The sequence below is a fragment of the Bacillus rossius genome, chromosome 1, assembly GCF_032445375.1.
Source record: "Bacillus rossius redtenbacheri isolate Brsri chromosome 1, Brsri_v3, whole genome shotgun sequence".
Lineage (NCBI taxonomy): Eukaryota > Metazoa > Arthropoda > Insecta > Phasmatodea > Bacillidae > Bacillus > Bacillus rossius.
Genome location: NC_086330.1, coordinates 284228990 through 284246303, shown reverse-complemented (window position 1 = coordinate 284246303; position 17314 = coordinate 284228990). Strand labels below are relative to the sequence as shown.

At 38.6% G+C, this 17314-nt stretch overlaps 1 protein-coding gene across 7 annotated transcripts in view; it reads right to left on the bottom strand.

The window, feature by feature from the left end:
• LOC134527671 (serine/arginine repetitive matrix protein 2-like) overlaps positions 1 to 17314 on the bottom strand; it is a 195767-nt gene that overhangs the window by 92154 nt on the left and 86299 nt on the right. For 5 of the 7 annotated variants that reach the window (XR_010074244.1, XM_063360555.1, XM_063360556.1 and 2 more), the window contains exon 9: positions 1127 to 1240. The exons of the other annotated variants lie outside the window; for them this stretch is intronic. Coding sequence is in view for 4 of the 5 variants with exons in the window: in XM_063360555.1 (XP_063216625.1) it covers positions 1127 to 1240 (114 nt within the window). In the remaining variant the exon portion in view is untranslated. The remainder of the gene's footprint in view (positions 1 to 1126; positions 1241 to 17314) is intronic. 7 annotated transcript variants of the gene reach the window in all.

Here is a 17314-nt window from a genome sequence, read left to right as displayed (position 1 = left end):
TGTTCACGGTAGGGAAATAATATTATTTTGTTTTAATAACTTGATTTTATAACAAATACGCATCCCAAATACACCAAACTTATTTATAAGGTGTTACAATATTTTTTAAAACATTGTGCAAAAGATCCCGGTTGTAATTTGAATTATTATGTGTAACTGTAAAACACCATTGTTGGTTCAAAACGTATTTGAATATTCAACATTACTTTTAAATAACCGTACCGATTGTGCTGAAAATCGGTGGACGATAGTTAAATTAAATTACATAATATTAATAATTCAAACGACGAAAATATGATTGAAAAGTCAAATTGATGGTCGTTCCAATCGAGTGGAAGAGAGATGCCACGCATGTGTACAATGAGCATGAAGAGAGATGCCACACATGCGTACAATGAGCAAACAGGAACATCCGTAGTGGGACATCCGTAGTGGGACAGTTTTTCGTGCGTGCAGCCGGCGTTCGTCGATTTATTAGACGTTGTCACGTCAATAATTTACCACGTCTTTAGTATATTGGTGCTAAGTGAGTTGTGTGAAACCTGTCTGCTTACTGGCCGGAAAATATGCAATTGTGGCAAGAATCAGTTTATATGAATTTATACATCCAAATTAAGGACAGTTATAACGACCTACCATTCTAAATATGATGTAATTCCTTATATGGTACAATTCCTCCTCACAGCTTGAGAATCAACATTTGTGATTCCAGGTATAATAGGCGGAATCGAAGCACTGAAACAGTGTATATAAAAAAATTTTTTAATTCCATTTAATGCCCACAATAGCAAGATTAAAAGTATTATATAAAATAAAAGTAAAATTCTTCTTGAAATTTTTTTTATAACCCATGTCTGATTCAATTAAAAACAAAACGTTTTTCGGGTGCTCCATTTTTATTATCCGTGCCCAATTTAATTAAAAAAAAAAAAAAAAATTTCCTGGTACTCCATTATTTAAATAAATGTTTGATGTTCTGTGTGGATCATCCATTTTGTTCAATGAAACTACCATACCAGCAGCGGCTTCAGTACTCCACAACTTGAAGTTCGTACACCTGGCAATCACAACAAAGCCTCCGCTGCCCACTCTCTCCCAATGGACGTTCAAGTCTCAGGCCACTCACCAATATGGCGGCCACGTCTTCCGCCGGAGAGGGTCTCATCGGGGACTCCAGCCTGGTCCCCATCAGCGAGAACCCCAGTGCTGCCACCGGGCTAGTGCGGGCCGTCTCGAACGCCTGCACGCCAAGTCCCAATACACTCCCCCGTCCCAGCTCTCTTCCCGACAGGAAGATATGCCTTGTCGTCATATAACGTTTCGGGAGGCCCGTCACACAGTACAACCTCTTATTCACGGTTTCCAAGGGACCACGGAAAAAGTAGGACCGTGAAAATAATATGTAGTGATATCAATACCGCAAAAATCAAAATATTAAATATAAATTTTAATGCGACATTCTCTATCTAATTAGTAAAATGATATTTAAGTGTCTGTCGATTTTGACTTCTAAAATTTCTTCCAAGAAGATGACCTCAAATATGAGATAACCTATAATTCACAATACACTAAAATATAAGTATCTCTGGACTGTAGAGCTACATAACCATTATGAGTATGACACCAACTAGATTGTAAGAGGGATCTCTAATATAAGTAACATGGACTATAGAATGACTATTATTGTAAAAAAAAACTTCAAAAAAGGCTTATCCAACTAAAATGACCTAAAATAAACATAGCATATCTCAAATTATTTTCAATGAAAAATTATATTAAAATTAGTTTAATATAAAAGTAGATAAGCAATAAGTGAAATTGAAATCTCAGTTTTCTGACACTTAAAATATTTTTAATTTTGAATCCGAAGAAAGTTACACCACATATAATAATTTAATAATGCAAGTATGTGATTTTTTTTAGAATTATTTTATAAGTAGTGAATATTGTTGATGTCGTCCCTAGTGCTCCCTTCGCTTGCACAGGTCGTTATGTCCCCTCGTCGCCTGACGAGGGTGGGGGTGTAGTTCGCGGATTGAGGAGTTCTGCCGCGCTTGGGACGTTTTTGCGGGAAGCCGGCTCCGAGTGACGCGCAGCGATGCTGAACGCGGCAGTCGAGCTTCAGACCTGGACCAGGCAAGTTGTGTGTCGCGCCTCGCAAGTGAACAGTTCCGCCGGTAATAGAGCAGTTCCGCCCGCCCCGGGCCACCACCTCTACCGATCCAGCTCCCTGCCAGCCACGTGGCGACATCACGAGCCCGAGGATCTCCGCTCTACCTGTGAATTGGCCCGCAGGATCTAAACTTAGGCTAGTTGGCACCCTCAGCGACGGCAACATCGTAGCAGGGACCGGTAGGGCGACAAATGGAGCCCAGCTTGTGTGGCTACCAAATTTCAGGCAAATCCGATAAAAATTCAGCTTGCTAGAGACGTACAGCGCAAACCAGTGAAAAACACGGGCAAAAACGACATAACTCGCAGTTGTAGGGACAAAGGACTTCAGGCGCGCGGTACTAGACCGGCAGGCGCCGGGTAACGGGACCCACCGGAGAAATAATGTCACGGCACCCCCCACCCCAGCAGCGCGCAGGCTCCAGGACACAACCCCTCCACCCGCACGCCGAGCACGCGCAAGAACGCCCAAGGATCACTGAGGCAACACATTCCACCATCGACCGCGACCGCGCAAACATCCGCGAGGCGAGGACGTGCGGACAAGACCGCTCGGACGATAGCGAAGGGAGCGCCCTCCCGGATCTGTCCGCACCCGCCACCGACGCCGCGACCCGTCGTCCGGGTCCGACAGCCGCGAACCACGCCATGTACGCGGGAGCCGACGTAACCATTGCCATGGAGGAACCCTGCGACCGCTGCGGAAAACCATACACCAACAACAGCTGCGCTGGTGAGTACCCTCATATGTGCTGCACATGTCAGTTTACGCACTTAAGGGCAGAGATCAATCTCCGAGCCCCGACAGGCCCTCTGTACGCCGCAAACAGGTGTCCGGACCGCCATGACGAAGTAGCACATTGTCAACAGTGTGGGACTATCAGGTACCGCACAGTCGCGGACGCACTCGATTTTGTAAACTTCCGCGACGGACTTTACCTATGTGTCGAGTGCGAAGGACGCGCACGTAGGCGACAGAGTGGCTTCCTAGCCTTAGTGCACCGCCCCCCTAGCGGACCTGTCACTCTCCCAGAGTTCACGGGCCACGCGCACGACGACCTGCGTTTATTCCTAAGTGCTTGTGAAGAGAAACCAACCCGGCACAACACAGCGCCCGAAGACTGGACAAAGCGGGTTAGCGGACAGCTGCGAGGGGAAGCGAGCACTTGGTGGTCTCAGGCGGGAGGATACAATGTGGGCTGGGAAGAATTCTCACGCCGGTTGGAGGCTCTGTTCAACAACGCGCTCACCCAGGACAAATGCCGCAGTGAACTGATCAGCCGCGCACAAGAGAGTGGGGAGAGCGTGGAGGCGTTTGTTTATGACAAAATCCGGCTTTACCATCGCCTTTCACTCGGGAGCCGCGCTAACGACGTGCTCCCTTTCATCGTAGAGTTGGTGTCTCCCGAACAACGCCCATTCTTGCGCAGGGTGGTTGCGCACGGACTTGAAAACATCCTCGCCCAAGCCAGGGACATATAACACAATCTGAGGGCGCACCGACGTACCAAAGGCATCGCAACGCCGTGCCCAACCTCGCAAACTCAGGAGGCGGTGCAACCAGAGGACGCGCAAGCAGTCGTTCCGTACGTAGAACAGCCGCCTCCGAGAGATAACTACCGGCCTTACACTCCGCCCCGGGGGAGGAGGGAGTGTCACAAACCAGCCAGCCCAGCCGGGCCGCGCAACATCCGCGCCGTGAGGATTGCCGCGAAGGACCAGAGGGTGCCCAAGATAGTCACCCGCCTCGCTGTCGCTACAGCCCCATGGCAGAAAACCACTGGCACGCGAGGCCATCTGGCAGGTATGAGGGAGGGGGGGGGGAGGCCGCACTTCCGGGAAACTCCGTCTAGGGAGCAGTGACATGGCTGGCCAAAGCCCCCCTAACCTTCGTCCAGCCCCGCACACGCGTGCGCCACCACGGCCACCAGACCGCGGTGACAGCTCACCCGAGTGCACCACGTTCCAGAACATTGGGGAGCAACGCCTCCCTCCAAGAAGTCACGCCGCTCATCGGGCGTCGGCGTCACCCCCGCACGCGTCTGCAGCAGTCGTCCAGCCGCCGTCTCATTCCCTAGCACTAGTGGGGCCCGCCCCAGGTCGCCGGCGAGCGACGCTGCCCACCAGGCATCGGCGCCGCCCCCGCCCGCAGCTGCAGAGCCTGACGAGGCACCGCCCTGTCCATCAGGGACCACTATGGGACGGCCCGCCCCAGGTCGCCGGTGAGCGATGCCGCCCACCAGGCATCAGCGCCGCCCCCGCCCGCAGCTGCAGGGCTGATTCGGGCCAAAACCCACCTGGGCCGAGTGGGGCCAGAGGCCGTGGAGCTGAATGGGCAGTCCATAGCCGCGCTAGTGGACACCGCAGCCACACACACTTATGTTGCGGCCCACCTCATTCCTGAGCTGAACACCATCCAGCTAGCCACTACTGGGACTAGCACGCTAACGACTAGACGTGCCCAGTGGGTCGAGCATGGTTCTTTTCCTCGCCACCGTCATCGCGACGACGCGACGCCGGTATGACGGCGGTGTTATAACGGCCGCGGGAAAATGCGAGCATGGAACCCATCGTCATAACTCCCCCATCTTCGCTAAGGCGTCTTACCTATGGTGGCTCGGCATTCGATAATATGCAGAGGTTGGTAGTGAATTTACAGAAAGGTGTTTTATTTGGCAGTTGGTGTATCTGCTAGCAATTTACATCCAATAATAAACTACCTACACGAAAACAAGATTGTGGAAATTCATAAAACTTAGGCATGATGTGTCTATCGAATTACCGTATTTACTCGTGTATAGCGCGCACCACGATTTTTGCAACAAATTCCAAAGAAAAATTTTTTTTTCCCCCCATAAATAAATTTTACTAACATTTTGTGGTACCTGTTAAGTAATTACGTATGAAAGAAATGATAATTTAAATTGATGTGTGGTGATGCGTCAGGAAAATACTTAAAACTCTGCTGTGTAGACGGAAGATAATGAAGCGTTGTATCGTCACAACTGGTACGGGGGCGGGAGGGAGGGAGGCAGGCAGGAACGTGACGCCATTGAATATATATAACTTATAGAAGTCGCGAGGGGATACGATTTATTCTGCCAGTTTTGGAATCAAAACTGAGGTAGTTGCAAGCTCCCCCGCCAGACAGCTCTGCTTTCGAAAAGAAGGCACTCGTGGTTAGTGTCTCCCACGCTAGAGCGCTATAGTATCGCTTGTCTCAAGGTCGCGCGCGTATTATCTCTCTCTCTCTCTCTATCTTTTGTATTTTGTTTCCGTTGCTGTGTGGAGGGCCAGCGCATTGACAAGGCGGGAGGTTATGCTCGTCAAAACGATACGTAAATATATTACGTAAATATATTGAACACAAATGTATTTTCTTTAAAGAACCGAAAGCAAAAAAATATTCCTTGAAATATTACACAATTATTTAAAAAGAGCCACATATATCAGTACTTCATTGGTGTTGGATTCCAGATGGTGTAATAATTATTGTATTTGAATAAAAATCGGTCCAATTGGATATAAAATAAATATTTTATTCACCAAATTATTTAAAGTACCTCAAAGAATCCACTTTAATATAAATTCAACCAAATGTATGGAAAGAGGAAATTATAAAATACCAGACACTGTTATATAAATAGTTGATCAGTGTAAATCTGCGCACGAACTTAGTCATACATTAATAAAAACTTTTGTAAGCTCTAACACAAGAAACTCGTTTTTATCGGGGGAAAATATTGTATGTTAAAGAAATAACTGAACAGTAAACATGTAAATACATAATATTTATGTTCGCATACGTGCAGTGAATATTATTTTGCAGTGATAAATTAATATTTTATTAACATCGCTAGATCTAAAAAAAGTTTATACAAAATTTTAAAAATATTTACTATCTATACTTTTCAGAAGTAAGATTGGTTTGTAAATTCTCCTTCATGACCATTATACAACACAGTGCATTAAATTGCATTTCAAGTCACATAAAAAAAATTAAAAATGGGTGGAAGTAAAATAAAAATACCACAAACAAATGATTATACGTACTATTTTATCATCTTTATAATTTACAAATAATGAGGGCCCGGTAACTTTGAGTTAAGTTGGTGTATAAAACTCTAGCGAAAAACAGTTCTCTGTATTCTAGAGTTGTTTAAAGAGTTTATTTACAAGCACAAAAACTTTCCATGCAAAAAAGCCACATAATCATCCTACCATAGTAGGTGACATTTTTGACAGTTCGTACAACGAAATTTGTGACTTTGACATATGAATTATGTGAAGCATTAAGAATTTGTGAAGCAATAAACAAAACTAACACATATTCATGTAGTGCAAGACTAGCTAATCATGTATTAATAATTTTTGTTTATTTTACAGTAAAATATTCAGCGGCCAAAGACTTAAGCCGTTGCAATAAATGTAATCTAAAGCCATCTTAAGTGAAACAAACTGTGGCTAAATGAGGCCCAGTAATTTTGAGCGAAATTGTAATCGTGCAAGTTCGCATATACCACAGCTGTATTTACCTTATATTATATGTATATGCATAATAAATTTAAATATCACTTAACAACTTAAAAAAAAAAAAAAACAGAGTACAATATAAATTTCAAAGAATTATTTAATTCTAAATATCAGTATATAAAACTCATCCATTGCGTATAACAATTTTGTAACTTTTACTTCCGTACATTCATAACGATACGAAAATTGCACAATGCGATCTAATGACATTTAACAAAACTATTGTGTTATTGCCCCTAGGTATTCGTTACGTATACGTTTTATACGATAAGCAAAATAATCTCATTAGTTACTACTATTTTTTACAACATTAACTAATGTTTAAATATTTCATTGTCGAGCTTTAGCAAACGACTTACACACGTGCAATCACTGACACGTATAAAGGGAGGTTTATAAATCAATGACTCGTTAGAAAATGTACGTGTTTGTTTCATCATCTGTGAAATATGTAAAAATATGATAGTGTAAAACGCAGAGGAATAATCAACTGTCATATGTCAGGACTGAGATTATTTGTCAGAAACGTTTGTTGAAAGCTTTCAAACTAGCAATAGTTCTAATGAAGGAATAAATAGCCCAGTCAAAATATGCTAACATTTGGCTCGTAGTCGAATTAAATCCGATATTTTTGTTACACTTTGCACGTATTTAGTAGTGTCCAGGGGAATTAAAATCAAAAGTCATAATGAATAGGAATTGAGGTAGTCAGAAACTAGAAAGGATTATAAAAAAAAAGGCATTTGTTATTGATTTTTAAAAAAAAAATCTCGTAAAAAGAAAAAAAGGTTTTAATAAAAAAATGAAAGAGTATTAAAAATCCTATAAAGGATTATTTTCACTTTTTCATTTCTCCAATATTGTTTGAGATAGTCTCACTTAAAAAATGAGTTTTTTTATTTATCTCAAGCAACTGACCTATATATTTGTGGACCGTGCCTCTCGTATGCCAAATGCTGTCACTTGACTTTACAATACATGTTTAAGCTAGAGTCCATGATGACCCCAGAATTAAACATTTTTACATGTCAGGGTTACTTCTCAAAAAAAGAACTGATAGCGTTTGGTCAGACAGACCACAGAACAGACTTAAATGCGTAACATGAAAATTGTTGGAAGCCTCACACGAGGACGAGGATTCACTGACAAGTTCTTGAGCGAGTGGACCTTGGGGATGACTGCATTTGCATCTGCTCATCATTGAAGAGTTATGCGCTACTCATTTTATATCTTTGAACAACTAGATTTCTGACAATATCGAAGTAGGGATGCCACAGATTAATATAAGATCTCTGCTTAGCTAAATAATCACCCACCATTTCCTGGATCACAAAAAATCATGTCTATAGCGACTGGACTAGTAGGGGATGCCACAGTTACCTTTTTCAATGCTATAGTAATTGGCGAGCAATCAATACAGAGTAATGTTGGAAAAATTCTAATCAATCATTGTCACGAAAAGATCAAGCTCTCCCTCTGGCGAATATTAGCTACACTATTACATTCAATTGTAATAGCTCATTTATCATTTGTTAGTTTTCCAGAGGATTACAATAAGTGAAGAAAAATATGATGACTTGATCATGTATATGCAGTATGAGTTGGCTCCATTTCATTTAGCTCTCTTTGACGAAGCTGGGATACGCAAAACCAAGAAAGCAACCCTGTACATGCTTAAGGTGACGAGGGAGAATTTGGACTTGGAGAACCCTGACTTTGTTCTTAATGGTGGATTCTTACTACACAGTCATATAGCCGATAAGAGGTACTGATTCCTCTATTTGCCCAAAATATGTCAATTACTTTATCATTTCCTATTTATCATGACTGTTGATGTGACGTTCCGTGCAGACCACTAAACAATTGAAACACAAAATCATAAACATTGGATTGAATTTGAGCACATAATATACTTTGGCTGGGCTAGAAGTCTATAACACCTCGTGTTTAAATGCTTACCTAATTTTTAGAATCTCAATATAAGTGTCTTCCAGGTTAATTTTTTTTCTGGATACATAATAAAATATTTTGGAATTTAAATCGTTCATAACTTAGGTAATAACGGTACAATTCAAAGCATTTTAAACAGTTTTATCTACTTAAAAAAAGTACGGAGGTTGTTGTGTGGACCAATTTTTACCATGTTTTTGTTTTTATTTTTGTATAAAACAAAAGTTCGAACTTATGTTTTTCTTACACTAATCCACTTACAAAGTATGTTCTCTGGTAAATAAACGCAAAATTTTTCACATACATTTTTGACAGCGATCATTAAGCTACTAACATCTTAATATTGTAAAGTAATAAACAAAAAAATACTAATGCAGCTGCAGTCTATCTACTCACAAATAATTAATTGTTTAGTTATTTCTTAAGCACATTTCCAATCTATCTTAAATTTTTTTGTTGAAACGCTTGCCAAACAAATGCATTTTATGACAGCGACGTGGGTACAGTGGCGGATACAGAAAAATCTCAAGGGGGAGGGGGAGGGGCGCAGGTCTACCTCTTCCACACACTCCCTTGTTACGTCACCTTGGTTGCTTGGATGCAGCCAGAGATCTTTTTCCAAGCTCTATCGGTTTCATTTACGTCTCGCCCGAATATTTGCTGTTGTTGGTGCATAATTGTGTGCTATATGTAGTTAAAATGGCCAATTGTGCAGTATACAAATGTCAAAATCACTACAGAAAAACTAAAGATTCTAGTCACATACAAAGCTTAATAAAACTTTATTCAAACTGTTTCCAAGACATGAAGTCGTTAAAGGTAAGTGTATGAATGTGTATTGTATAACATCGGCGGGCGGGTGCGCGCCCTCCCCTTGCCAAGAACCATGCTTGGTGCTGGGCTGCCCTGGTCAAGGGCCTGCGCCCCCCTTATGAATCCGCCACTGCGTGGGTAATACTTGGCTAAAACTTTGCGTTTATTAAAATTTACATTGAAAATTAACTAGTATTCACTCGGTTTTAGTCAAAATGATGAAATTAAAAATATGTGGTTGCTGTAATATAATTAGTTTTTTAAAGTAATTAAAATGTGGATATTTTAAATATAATAGAAAATAATTCTTTACTAATTCATATTAAATAATTAGGACTTACCTCGCATACTTGCGTCAACTTTTTTTTACACAGTATATAACTGATAAATAATGTAAAACAAAATTGGCAAGTTATAATTCACAACTTCCCTGTCATTATTTTTAACTGGAAAACGGAACATTGATGTGCCTTGTGAACCGATCCTCGTATTCTGACAACCCGTGTACGCACATTTATTACCCTTCAGCATGTCTGAAATTATAAAATTATCAATGCGAAATAAACTTAAAATAAGTAGGTATTTAACTTTTAAATTAAATCATATTTTAAACTCAACACGGACTGAAGGCCTGATACAAAGTTCTTAGGAGCTAATTTTCACGTTACTAGGGTACACAATCCCTCGATACAGTGATCCCAGTAACTGTCTTCTCCCGGGGTTTCGTGGCTCTCAAAGGCAGTGGTAAGGAATACTTATCATCAAGGTCGCCGAACGGTGCTGATACCAGCTTCCCGTGTATGGGAGGGTGAAGGGAGGTGGCATGACTGGCTGGTTAACGTAGTACGTCCTAAGACCGCTAGGGACGTGCGCTGTCGATACCCAGCGATTGAAGCGATCGCTGCGACGGAGCTTCCTACTACTACAATTCTTCTGCGAAACCGGACAGAAAATTTAACCTGGGCTCGCGACTTCTATACATTATATATATTCAATGGTGACGCGGAGGACTAGATGACTCACCGGTAGCAGCTGCGACGAGGAAGCGAAGGAAGTGGGAGGGGGAATGGCGACAAAATTCTCTCTCTCTCTTTTATTTTACTAGCTGCGCTGGCTTTTTGGAGAGGGGGAGGTCTAAAAATAAACAACAGACGTGCGAGCTTGCGCGCGCACGTGTGTGTGTGTGTGTGTGTGTGAAAGAGAGGCCTTGTTGCTTGTGCGTATGTGTGGGGGCTGGCCAGAAACGTCACCCGTCACCCGGCAGTTAATGACTTCCACTCCTCCCCGCCTCACTTTTTTTTTCCCGTGTATAGCGCGCATCCTTATTTTTTTCCTTTACTTGAGGGGAAAAAAGGGCCCCTATTTTTTTCCTTTACTTGAGGGGAAAAAAGGGCGCGCTATACACGAGTATATACGGTATATATTTTCCACAACTATATTCAATATTTATATCATTATTCATTGTACGCCTGTTGTTTTTCCGTAAATATAAGTTTTACAGACTATTTTTGCCCAGTAAAACACCCATCATGTCACGTCTCAGTCTCAAAATACAGGTATAATAAAATAATTTTACATAGCAAAGTCTTTTATGATTATTAAATATTAAATAGTATATAAGAAGGTTAAGGAGTGCATTAGTAACTGTGAAAGTTTGTAGTTTTTAATATGAAAATATTATTTAGCGATCTTGTGAAACCTGTTGCCCGTTATTATTAATTTTGTTTTCAATGGTCAGTTGTTATTACTTTAAATCATATGATGAAAAAAAATAATTTAATAACACTTTTGTGACTCGACGTGAAACATTACAATACTAGACCTGATTTAATCATTATTTGGTAATTTTCGTCAGCGTTTAAGTTAATTTGCCTATTTGAAGATAGCGAAACAACTCGGTGTAGCTACTATACGTCCCTTAAAGACTGTTCCAAAAATACTACTGTTATATTTAATTACATTATCCTTAGACTTGTTTATAGTATATTTTCTAGTGCACTGCAAGTTTTATTCACACTATTTTGTACCGTAGCATAAATGTATTGGATAAATACGCTGATAATATTATTTATTTAGCATCTTGCAAGCTTGAAACAATATAACACGAAATCGGTGTTGTTAATTAAATGCCTGAATATAATTTATTAAATAAACTGTAGTTGACAGTATTGTGTCAGCATTTTATAACTACTAGAAGAGTAGAACTAAAAATACCCTTTAACGGAATTAATTACTTTCTTTTCACACAAGCCGCAATAATCAAAAATTACAATTTTTGTATGAACTAGAAACACAAAACCTCTCAACTCTACGTGAAACACTATTAAGGTAAATGTACCAGTAGTCGTCATGCTAAGAAGAGTTTTAGAAAAAAAAAATTGTGTACATAACCTCGTAGGTGTATTACTGCCCCCTACATGTTTGTTTTTAACCTCAAACTTTACTCTACAATGCTATCCAACACTCTTCGATAAAAACAAATTATTTTTGTAGATTTATAATTTTGAAAAAAGTGTGATTTCGAGCCAGTAGTCGTCATGCAAATGTTCGTGTTTGCCAGTGTTCGTCACATGTTTGTGCCAGTAGTCGTCATGTGCGATTTCGGCTGCATTAGTTTTAATTCATGGATCCAGAATGATAGTATTGTACTATTTGAGCTTCAAATGTTATTTGGTACTATATTTTAAACATCAAAATGGCAATTCATAAAGATTGTTTAGTAATATAATGAATAATCCTCATTAAATTTTGAATTTACTTACAGCACTCACGGAACAAAGAGGGACAGCACAACTAACATGAAAATATATAGAGCTGTAGCAAACCCGTATTTATTCGGTACTAAGTAACGGGTGCGCCTTCTATTAATGAGTAACGAAACGTTACACACGGCTGCATTTTGTTACTCGCATTTTTCGTATGTTTTACGCATGCGCGCGCATATTCGATGAATTTACGTTACAAAGAACGATATTTGTTTATTAAGTAAAGTATAATTTAGAAATTCCTCGTCCAAGTTTTTTTACTGTTTATTAAAGGTATTATGTGTGTAGACAAAGTTTGAGATTGGAACAGAAACAACGTAACAAAGTATTTTTTTACAAATTAGAATATGTATGTTTTTGTTTTTCACTATTGCGTATTTTCACATTTTTTTTGTTCTTATCTTAAAAGAGATAATATAATAAAGCCACTCTAATGAGATTTAATTGTTTCTTGGTTAACAAAAACAGTTTAATTATCAAATATTGTTAATTGTTTATATTCTATTTATTATTATTTACACGACGTCATACTGTACGCGCACGCAATACGACTCGATTCGTTGCTGCAACATAACATAGCATGTTATGCGGTATCAGAAGTAAAATTTAAAAATAAATCGGGGCCCATCTTCCTACCCAAGGGCGATTTGCCTTTGTGTTTATCGGACAATGTGTTTCTTGGCACACTATTTTTTTCCGCTGCTCGTTTTATACTCATACCATTCGCTACATCTTTAAGAGCAGCTTCCATGGCTGACTCTTCATACAACAGTATTTTCCGTTTTGGCATTTTGCGGTGTAATTAAAGAATGAGACACATTATAATGTTTAATTTACTTATTAATGTCAACATATATATCGAATGACCCCTAAATTAATGTAAACAACAATGCTTACACAATTTCTGCAATCAATAAAGTAAAGTAATGTCCGACCCAGAAGTCGTCATACACATGCATCGGAAGTCGTCATAGGTGACGACTACTGGATCTGATCATAATAATGTTATTTGCCTATCAACAACAAAGAACCAATATTATTTAAGAACTCTAGGGTGTAACTTAGCATTAACATAACTTTAAATAAAATATTAAATGTACCAGTGCTCGTCAGGTATGACGAACACTAGCAATACAAGGTTTTTATTGATCCAGTTTTCGTCACCCAAACTAAATCATACAAAGAAAACGAATTTTTTTAAATAAACACTTTCACCTCTTCAAGAACATTTAACCAACACATTCAGCACAAAACATCACGAATAAACATGAAAAATTACAGAATTAGAAGTAAAAATGTGCACTTGTCTCCTTAGTGTTTTAGTATAGGAATTCCCCTATTTATCTTCACTGCTCTACGAACTTTTGATGCACGGATTTTTTGATTGAAAATAGTGTTTGTTCCGAAAACTATTGTGGTAATTTCAGCTAGAAAGTCGACCAAATTTTTGTAAATATTTAAGTTGGCGATATATTGAGCTACTTCTCTATTATTTACATTTGAAGTTGCTAGTGACGACCATTGGAGCAGTGACGAGTACCGGTGCACTTACCTTATTCCTACATTGTTACCATTTTATCATACTGAAAGTATTTGAGCGAATCTTACAAACTCATCTATTTTCAAAACACTCCATGAAAGTAGATTCTACAAAGGCATCTTCGTCAATGTCAACTGGGCAAAGTGGTGAAGAACCACCCTTGAAACAAAAAGTAATTAGGTCACGGACTATTTTCTAAAAAATTTAAACGCTTGACAATTTTTTACCCCGAATGACTGCTTTAGACTGCTTCCCTTTTAGTGTATTTGTAACTACGAAAGATTTAAGAGCATTATTACCAAAAGGTTACTTGGATTTATTTAAATCTGCTTCAACAATCCGTAATCATGTTGTCAATTACAGTCACAGAATAAGGAAACACATAAAAGATGACTTATCTGTATTAAAAAATGAAGGAAAATGATTCAGTTTCAGTTCTGATGAATGGACATCCAATTCTAATAAAATATATATATGCATATAAAAATTCATTCAGATAAAAAATATTGGAATTTAAGACTCATTCGCATTGACGAATCATCGACAGCCGAACACTTGTGTTGGTATCTTAAAAAGCGTCTTTCTGATTTTGACATTTCACTACATTCTGATATTGTGGCATTAGTAACTTATGGTCCAAATGTTATGCTGAAGGTTAGAAAACTTATCAATGTTGAGCACCAAGTTTGTTTTGCACATGGCATTCATTTAGACGTTTGCGATTTGTTACATAAAAAAATACCTGACACTGCTGCAAATGAACGTATAAATGCTGATTCAGATGATAATGATGATGAAAATCTGTAATCAGGATTAGTTACTGAAACAGGTAATTTTCAGGATTTGACGAATGACCAGACACAGACAGAATATTAAAGATGTAATAAAAAAGTTAGTAAAGTGGCTCTTATTTTTAAAAGGTCATCCTTGAAGAATAATATACTTAAAAAATATGTAAAAAAGGAACATGGAAGAGAGCTTACTTTACTGATTGATTGCAAAACAAGGTGGAATAGCTTCTTCACAATGCTGGAGCATTTTTCCCATATAAAAAATAGCATTCAAAAAGCACTTATAGACTGGAATAATCCTGTGCAATTTGAGGAATCAGATTTTGAACTCATCAATGAGATAATGTCTTGGCCCCAGTTAAATTATCTGTAGAAGCACTTTGTCATTCTGATGCCAATTTGTGCACGGCTCATGCGACATTCAAGTGTCTTTACGAACAAGTGAACGACAATGAATCAATTTTGGCTTCTAGATTGAAGATACTTTTATTAGACCGCATAAAAAAAAGTCGACGAAATGAGTCAAGTGGCATATTAAGTTATCTACAAAATCCTCACAATGAGAGTGATAATTTGGATGATGATATAAAGGATTTGTTTTCAAGCCCAAAAAAGATGCTAATAAAAAACAGATTAATTCATTAACTGATAGAATGGACATAAAATATGATAATGAAGAGGAAGATATGCAAATTGAACTTACAATACCTACATCTACAAATAATGATTTAACATTGAAAGAATAGCTGCAGCTCAAAGTCGAAAATAGTATGAAAACATTATCTCCAGCAGGCGCATTCAAAAAAACTGATTTTAATGAAATTATTTAACAGAAATTAATATCTTTGAGGCAAGTTCCATGCGAGGGCATAATTTCGAACAAATGTACAAATATTTATTTACGATTCCTCTAACTTCCATCAAGCCCAAACGGGCTTTTTCGGCCTCTGCATATATGTGCAACAAACTAAGAAGCAAGCTAGGCGACATTATTATTTCTTCGATTTTATTTTTGCCTCACAAATAAGACATAAGTATCTAGTTATTTTAAACTATACCTGGTATTTTTAATTTAATACGGTGAACATTGATTTCTGTAGAATAACATGTTCGTAACAGTAACACGAACTTAACTCTAATTAAGTTGATTTTTCTTAAAGTTTAACGTGTTAATTTTAAGTATAATAAACAGTAGTTAAATTACTTCAAGAGAAGTTTGAAGTGAAGTTTGTTTAACTTAATTTTTCTTACAAGATGTATATAATCTGATAATTTTAGTTTAATGATTAATATTAATTTGTTTTTTGTATAGGTATAATGTTTATTTTGGGAATTTAAGTGTAATTGAGTTGATTTTTGTTTTGTAAGTTTAAATTGTTGTGTTATAGATAGAAATTGTTTGTTTATTTTAAGTGATTTAAGTTGCATTTTGTTTAAGTTTAACTTTGTACTTTTTAACTGATTATTTTATAACCATTTAATTATTTTGTCAGTAAAAAGATAAATCAAAAGCTAATTTTTGTATAATAATCTGACTTTTCGTTACCTGTCCATAATCCCGGGTCTATCTCACGATTATCTGTTGACAATCCCAAAATTCCAGGATTATAAAAAAGAAACGGGTTCGAATCCTCTAGTTATGACACAACTGTGCTCAAAAGTTTGCGCGAGATTTCCCACGCTTTCAGCTGAACATTCCATGACATAAATTCAGACATAGTTATTGTTGGTGTTTTCAAGTGCAGCATTTATATTCCTCCAATCCCACACAGTTTTGCCGGTAATATGTGTGCTAGTTTTTTATAGAAGGAACTGGCAAAGAGTAGCTTGCCTCTTCTCTCTCTGCAGCAAGGAGATGGGTAAAAATAAAATACAATAGACAAAAGAGAAACATGGGTAAAAATGGCACACTTCTCCTTTGTATTTTTAGGAAGTCATAAAAATTATGTGGAGGTGGGGTGTGGAGGGGGTGGGGTCGGGACGTGAGCGTAGGATTGTCGCCTCACATACTACCGTAGTGAACAAACAAACAAGTCAAAATACCAGTGCCATATTTCTCATGCACCAATAAGCTAGAACACGGAACACAAAGACTTCACTTGTACCTATGGAACTCTACTGAAGACGTATGTATATGGCGCAACCCTTACTGTTAGATTTTTATGCCCAAAATTATAGGTAAGACCCTTACGATGGGGCGACCCTTCTGTGGGCAAGTATGGTAGATGGCTGACATGTGGAATGAAAACTGTCAAGTAAAAGAACCAGGGCTCCTGCAGTTGCTGGTTCCCCACCCACAACCCACATCAAAATGGCCTGTTTCTCCGAGCACACCCCACTCATTAGCAAATAACTCAGCCCGCGAACTCCTAGAGAATTACTGGGCCACCCTACGCCCCAATAAATTCTTCTAAGTTCGCAAGTCCCTGCACTGAGCACTCAGGTCTCGATTCTACTATGCAGACAAAATAAGATGATGTTCAATATTTCTAGAGCTGAAATAGCACCATAATTATGATAGTCAAGATTGGATACTATTTTTACAGCAATGCCTTCAATATGTACTTACAATACTCAAAACTTTTAGTAAAAACGTGTTATTGTTCATCACACATTCAAAATTTAATAGACAATATTTTTTTGTCCATTAAAATTTAAACATAAATAACTTACTCATTTCTAAAGTATGTTTATGTGAAATTACTTATAGAAATATGTGTACATTAAAAATAATACTGAATAAGAAATAT